This window comes from Phoxinus phoxinus (assembly GCF_949152265.1).
Source record: "Phoxinus phoxinus genome assembly, chromosome: 18".
Classification (NCBI taxonomy): domain Eukaryota; kingdom Metazoa; phylum Chordata; class Actinopteri; order Cypriniformes; family Leuciscidae; genus Phoxinus; species Phoxinus phoxinus.
In genome coordinates, this window is record NC_136893.1 from 3,162,456 (window position 1) to 3,170,113 (window position 7,658).

General features: G+C 33.6%; 1 protein-coding gene across 2 annotated transcripts in view; it reads left to right on the forward strand.

Annotated features, from left to right (window-relative positions):
- Positions 1-6,351, forward strand: part of itchb (itchy E3 ubiquitin protein ligase b) — a 36,826-nt gene extending 30,475 nt beyond the window's left edge. Inside the window, exons 20-24 of one of the 2 annotated variants that reach the window (XM_079589593.1) lie at positions 99-219; positions 931-1,035; positions 1,125-1,221; positions 2,935-3,007; positions 4,340-6,351. In XM_079589593.1, coding sequence (XP_079445719.1) covers positions 99-219; positions 931-1,035; positions 1,125-1,221; positions 2,935-3,007; positions 4,340-4,439 — 496 coding nt within the window. In that variant the 3' untranslated portion in view covers positions 4,440-6,351. The remainder of the gene's footprint in view (positions 1-98; positions 220-930; positions 1,036-1,124; positions 1,222-2,934; positions 3,008-4,339) is intronic. The other variant, XM_079589594.1, reaches the window with a different exon arrangement.
- Positions 6,352-7,658: the final 1,307 nt, after the last annotated feature.

A 7,658-nucleotide genomic window follows, 5' to 3' on the forward strand; every position in this document is an offset into this window, starting at 1 on the left:
ATGCCTATGTAGACAGGGGTTGTAGACTGGGATTGGACCTCCACAGGTGTTGTTCAGTGTTTGCTGGTATTAAATGTCCAGTTGTTGGTTCTGTTCAGGCTGGTGGCGGAGTGGCGGCTGTCTCGTGGTGTCGAGGAGCAAACTCAAGCGTTCTTTGAAGGATTTAATGAGGTTCTTCCGCAGCAGTACCTGCAGTATTTCGATGCCAAAGAGTTGGAGGTGAGAGACGTGGATTTAAAATCCCATAAATCCCACATGCCTACAAAATATAAAGCTTAAAGAGGACCTATTGCGGCCTTTTTCAAAGTCTTGATTTTGCTTTTCTCTACTAGAATAGACTTTCATACTTGAATTTAAAAAAACACATTATTTTCCTTTATATTCTCCATTGTTGCGGCTCCTCTCTTCCCAGTCTGTCAGTAACACTATATGTACTTCCTGTCTCTATGAAGCCCCTCCTTCTGAAAAGCACACTGTGCTCTGATTGGTCGGCTGGATTAGTGTGTTGTGATTGGTCAAGTACTTCGAGTGTGTTTGGGAAATGTCCCGCCCCTTACCATAACCACCAGTTTAACACACTACTAACTAACTCAAGCAGGCCCCGCCCCTTTATTCTGCATATTAATTATTTAAATGAGGAATATTGTGACGCGTTCGTTCCCTGAAGAAACTCAAGACTACAATGGAGGCGTTTCAGGAGTTCAGAAACACTGACTCTGATATAGAGAATAACTTTGTAGAGCTTTTTCATTCTCAAATTACACACTAAAGAAAGATGAACGTGAAAAAGCACAATACGTCCTCTTCAATCATATCTGAATGTCATTTGAATCAGATCACATAATGCAGTGACATTAGAATATATTTAAGTGTGCAAATAGTTTTCTGTTGCATGCATTCAGTGTTTAACAGTGTTTCTGTGTGTCGTAGGTGATGTTGTGTGGAATGCAAGAAATCGATTTGAATGACTGGCAGAGAAACAGCATTTACAGACACTACACCACCTCCAGTAAACAGATCCTGTGGTTCTGGCAGGTACTGACACAACCATCTCCGTCAAGTATTTTCAATTAGTCCTCTTTTAGATTGCAAAAAGTTTTGAGACACTCTATCTTTCCCTGTAGTTTATTAAAGAGATGGACAATGAGAAGCGCATGAGACTGTTGCAGTTCGTCACCGGTACCTGTCGTCTGCCCGTCGGAGGATTTGCAGACCTGATGGGTGAGTTATTATTCAGATAAAAACATGAAAATAGCATGCACTATGCATTTAACTTCCATTATGTCATTTAAGGCAAGACACTACAGGTGAATAAGGTAAAAAAATACAAATTTAACAGACATGCAGGTGGAACTCGAAAAATTTGAATATGGTGCATAAGTTAATTTATTTCAGTAATTCAACTTAAAAGGTGAAACTAATATATTATATAGACTCATTACATGCAAAGTGAGATATTTCAAGCCTTTATTGGTTATAATTTTGATGATTATGGCTTACAGCAAGGTTTTCATAAGTTGTAAGCCATAATCATCAAAACATTAACAAATAAAGGCTTGAAATATCTCACTTTGCATGTAATGAGTCTATATAATATATTAGTTTCACCTTTTAAGTTGAATTACTGAAATAAATGAACTTATGCACCATATTCACATTTTTCGAGTTTCGCCTGTAGCACTTTTTAACAATACAGATTGTTTCAAAGCAGATTTACAGAGATGGATAGCAGAAAAATAATGCAACAAAGTTTGTTTCGGCTGTACAGCAGATCTAGATTTTTTTTTTTATCTTAGTCCAGCTTAAGAAAGTTCAGTGATGGTTAATTTTTGTTGTAAAAAAGTTATATTTATACATAATTACATCTGCTCTGGAGAAAACAGTGATGTTTTATTCACGTAACAACATGGAATAGCATGCACTATGCATTTAACTTCCATAATGTGAGTTAAAGCAAGACACTACAGGTGAATAAAGTAAAAAAAAAAAAAAAAAAATGAATAGACATAACTCAATTTCCCCTAGTAATTAATCACAATACATAAAGACAGTTGTTATTTATTACAAGTTTTTTGAAACGTAATGTTTAAATATGCAAATAATACAAATATGCACTAACTTGCATACTTTTTCAGAACATTAATATGAACACTGGATAAAGACATGTTCAAAATTCTTGTTTCATTTTGTTGACATATTAGAGTTAAAGATATTTACTGAGGGGATTTTGGATATCTCCTTTTATCACTCCATAAATCAGAAAATACTGTCAAAAATACATTTTCACCATGTTTTTTGGAATAAAATGTTGTTTAAAACCAATGTGAATGGTATATGAACAAACCCCTCAGTAAAAACCTTCAGAATATAGACAGGAATAAAACTGTAAATTTTGGTGTTTATAAGTGCTGCTGAAGTGGAGGAAAAAACTTTTAACGATATGTATTGTAATTGAAATCTACTGACGCAAATATATAAAGTGCAATAAAATAAAAACTTAAATGTGTATTTTGGATGTTTTTCTTTCCACTCCTCTGAAATAAAACAAGCAAATTAGCCACACAAAAAAATAAATAAACTCAACTGACCAGTGCATTAAAAAACAGTGGTTTTTAATTGGAAAAAATAATGTGGGATGGGACTTTATCCAACCAAGATTTGATTGGTTCATACATGTTAGGCTGTTATGATATAATTGGTTTAATATTATTTTGTCCTGCCCTCATAGCCTTGCTTATGTCAGCAGAGAAGAAACTTTTGATGAATGATTATGGTGAAAAACATGTATTAGTAATGTGATTAGCATCCGTTCTATGTATTTTGCAATAGATCACAGAAAACTGTTCTCGGTCCTGTTCCTTTACTCTAAAAATGTAATATTTTAGCATAGAGATTAGTTTGAGTTTTGAGTGTTTGATTTGTTTGGTCACACAGGGAGCAACGGAGCGCAGAAGTTCTGCATCGAGAAGGTCGGGAAAGAGAACTGGCTTCCCCGAAGCCACACATGGTACATAAACTATACATTATCATACACACATTATATTCATCTGAGAAGAGCTGTACACATTCCTCTTGATGTGATCTGGTATTGAATATTTTGTTTTTGTTTATGGCTGTGTATTTAAACTTAAGCTGTGTAAGTACAGAGTGCCATCTTATCTTTTTTTAAAGTAGTATTTTAATGGTTGCATCCGTGTCAAGTTTTTAATGATTTGCAAAATGGATTAATCAGTAGGCAAAAACATTTGTAATAATTATAATTGTTATTATTATTATTATTCAGAAATTAATATGAATAAAATAGCATTCATTTATATTAACAATAATTAATAATACAATATAATAATAATTGTTATTATTGGAATATTATTTTTATAATTATTTATATTTTTATAATTACATATTTATCATAGTGCTTTATTATGATGTATATGGTAACACTTTACAATAAGTTTCCATTAGTTAACTTTTGTTAACGTTAATAAAGTTATTAATTTATACATTATTTAATACAAATTCAACTGTTTACTGTTAGTTCATGTTAGCTCAGGTCCATTACATAATATAAATCATATTAAAATAATAACAGATACAACTTTTGATTTTAATAATGTATAACATTTCAAAAATGCCTTAGTGTTTTTCATTGTTAGATCATGTTAACTAATGTCGACTTAATTGTAAAGTGTTACTATTTATTATTTCATTTTTTATTAATTCAAAAGTTATCTAAATTATTAAATGTAATTAGTTATAAATCCTAAAGCATTTTTTATTTACTATATTTTTTTAATTAGTAAATTTATAACTTATTCCTTATTGTTTTTTATTGACACTTCATAAACTTGTGTGATTCTTTACGCATTTGTAATATGTATTCATTGTATACACATTTATTTCAGTAATTCAACTTAAAAGGTGAAACTAATATATTATATAGACTCATTACATGCAAAGTGAGATATTTCATGCCTTTATTGGTTATAATTTTGATGATTATGGCTTACAGCTTATGAAAACCTTTTCACAATATTCTAATTTTGAATTTGGGGTTTTCATAATCTGTAAGCCATAATCATCAAAATTATAACCAATAAAGGCTTGAAATATCTCACTTTGCATGTAATGAGTCTATATAATATATTAGTTTCACCTTTTAAGTTGAATTACTGAAATAAATGAACTTATGCACCATATTCAAATTTTTCCAGTTTCACCTGTACTGCATATAATAATCTTAAAATCAATAACACGCCACCAATAATGATTCAGATTGTAATGTTGTAATTTAAGTGTTGATATCACAGCTGTAAATGTTCCTGGTTTTCTTTCGCTTCAGTTTCAATCGTCTGGATCTTCCACCGTACCGAAGCTACGAGCAGCTGAAGGAGAAGCTGATGTTTGCCATCGAGGAGACGGAAGGTTTCGGGCAGGAGTGAGACGCTCACACACACACACACACACACACACACACACACACACACACACACACACACACACACACACACACTAGTTTAACTGAGAGGACAGACCATGACTCGATGATTATGGGAAAATGGGGGTTTCTGCACTCACCTGTCACTTGGTATTCATTTTTATATTCCCCATGAGACGAAGAGGGCTTTATGCAAGCGTGTGAGATACGTGACTCTACATGTGACTAATCCAGCGAGACGTTTCTCTACGACGCCAGGAGAAAGACCAGAACGAGAGCTCTGTGAATGTGTGTTTTTATGTTTGCAACCCTACGACGGGTCTCCTCCTCGTGCCTTTTTTCCTCACTGTCATCCAAACAAACCAACAGCGGGGTTGATAAAGTGTGGCGCTCTGAAACCGCACGAGCGCCAGGCCAGATCTCGCTCGCTCGTTGCACGACTAACCAAAATATTCATTTCAAACTGTCAAGAAATGCCCGGTTTCATCCCAAAATCAAAATACAAAAATGTTATATTTTTGCATTGCGACTTCGAAATTAAAATCAAATTCTCATTGTAATATGGAATAAAATGTGTTCTTGTTACGCTAAAGTGAAAAGTGTACACTTTCTTGTGCTGATCTAAATAAGAAAGAAAATAAATATTTAACCAAATTAATACATATTTTAAGTAATTCAATAACAACAGAATGTCTTTTACAGAAATGCTGTGAGGTAAATGTTTGACTGACATGAAAAATTAAAATAATGGTGCAATGCAAAAAAAATATTAATGATCATATTCTCTCTCTAATATATATATACAAATTAAAACATCTATTAATAGAAACAACAAAATAAATAAATAACTGGCTTAACCATCTTTTGTGGGTGAAAATACTAACGTGCCTAAGACTTTTGCACCGTGTGTATGTGTGTGTATATGTGTATGTATGTATTTGTGTGTTTGTATTAATAGATGTTTTATTTCTCACACACACACACACACACACACACATATATCGTTTTTTTTTTTTTTTATGTGTATCTTGATTTTGTGGTGAAATATGGCCTTGACATTTCTAAAATGATCAAATTGACTAAAAGTTGCTGTTTTCTAATCGGAGCCTGAAGTTCTTGTACTTGGTCTCTGGTGTGTGTTAATTTCACGCTCTGGTTCTTTAGCACAGATTCACATTACTGAATTATTTCTCTGAAATTGTGTCATTTTCGATCCATTGGTCTCGGATCCCTGAAGCGATAATGTGAGTTAATTTTGGGACTTAAATTGTGAGAAGGCAGTATTTATTCGAGGTACACGTGTCCGGCGAGTACCGAGCGCTCTAGTTCTATAGGGCGACTGCTTTTTAACGCGTCTTTTTAAGTATTCTGGAAGCTCTTTGGCTGTTCAGATTGTCGTTATATGTTTCATGAATTATTTGAAGTGATGCTAGTCTAAACCACTGGAGCACAAAAGCCCCACTTATAGCGTGCAGCTGTGGTTCAGTGCACTGCATTATGGGTAATAATATCAAGGCTCGTATGGATGACTGTCTTTTTGAATTAAAGAAAATAAATCAACATCAGATATTTATTTCAATAGCTATTTTTATCCAAATTACCCTGTTTGAATGAGTATTTAACTAGTGAAATCCCCAGGACAATGGTTTATTATTAAGTGACAAGGCTTTCATTTTGACTTTTATTTCCGACTGATCCATGTAAACCAAACAACTTTAACTCTGTATATGAACTGAATCCTGTACATGTGTGAATACTCTCCTCTCTGTTCTGATAATTCAAATGATTTTAGTATTAAAGTAGAAGCGACTGCTTTCACGGTTGTTTCAGAGTTTATTTACTAGAGTTGATTTGTATGTATAGTCTTATGTGAAAAGATGTTCAGCAGCTGAATAAATAATTCTATGGGAAATGTCGTGTTGTTGGTGTTTTTTTGTGTTTTTAGACCTGAACTCTGTTCAGAATGCAAGGAAATTAGTTTCAGCAACAAATCCACATGGGATGAGATGTTACTTTCAAGGGGTCACGACGTGAGAAATCAAATTTGCCTTGATCTTTTGAAATATAAAAGGTCTTTGTACCATTAAAGCATCCTGCAAGTTTTAGAGCTTAAAACATCCTCCTCATTGTAAAAAACACATTTATTTTATCAAGCTCCAAAAACAAGCTTTTTTTTATGTATAGCAGCATCTGTGACATCATACATTTGCATATGACTGTCTCCAGCAAGATATTGACCAATAGTAATACAGCATTGCACCATAGGCCCCGCCCACTGATGTTCAGTTTAGCGGTTGACGACAGAAAAACGATCGCTTTGACGCGTCCATATAAACGGCTCATTAGCGTCTCTGTATAGAGACTTCAGAAGGATCCCAACGTCAGAAACGAGTGGATGCTTTAATGCTTTTAATCGCCAGAGGATTATGTTTGTTCAGAGCATTTTGTTTTATTAATCGAGGCACGGTGTAACGGAGAGTTCGCGAAGATACTTTTCTTGACAGATGAAGCAGCGACTGTAAAATCTGACAGCAGCTGCATCGTAAACCGTAAGTAAATGATTTTATAATGCTTTGTCTGTAAATTATGGTTTTATATGAATGATTTTATATGGATAATGTTTTCAAAACACTTGAGTGAATGAGTTTTGATATGTTTCCTGTGAATTGATGTTAGCCAATCATAACAGTGGCCGTTTAACGTTACTGACAAGCCTTAAAGGAGCCGCGTCTTAAAAATTAATTTCAGAATGTAGAAATTAATAGTTTTTCTGCATATATACTGGTATATATATATAAATATTACGGAAGCCTTGAACCGCAACGTAAGAAAATAAAAATCTAAAATAGTATTTCGAGAATAAAGTCGAAACATTACGAGAATAAAGTTACGAGAATAAAGTCGAAACATATTTCGAGAATAAAGTCGAAACATATTTCGAGAATAAAGTCGAAACATATTTCCAGAATAAAGTCGAAACATATTTCCAGAATAAAGTCGAAACATATTTCCAGAATAAAGTCGAAACATATTACGAGAATAAAGTCGAGACGTTACGAGAATAAAGTCGAGACGTTACGAGAATAAAGTCGAGACGTTACGAGAATAAAGTCGAGACGTTACGAGAATAAAGTCGAGACGTTACGAGAATAAAGTCGAGACGTTACGAGAATAAAGTCGAGACGTTACGAGAATAAAGTCGAGACGTTACGAGAATAAAGTC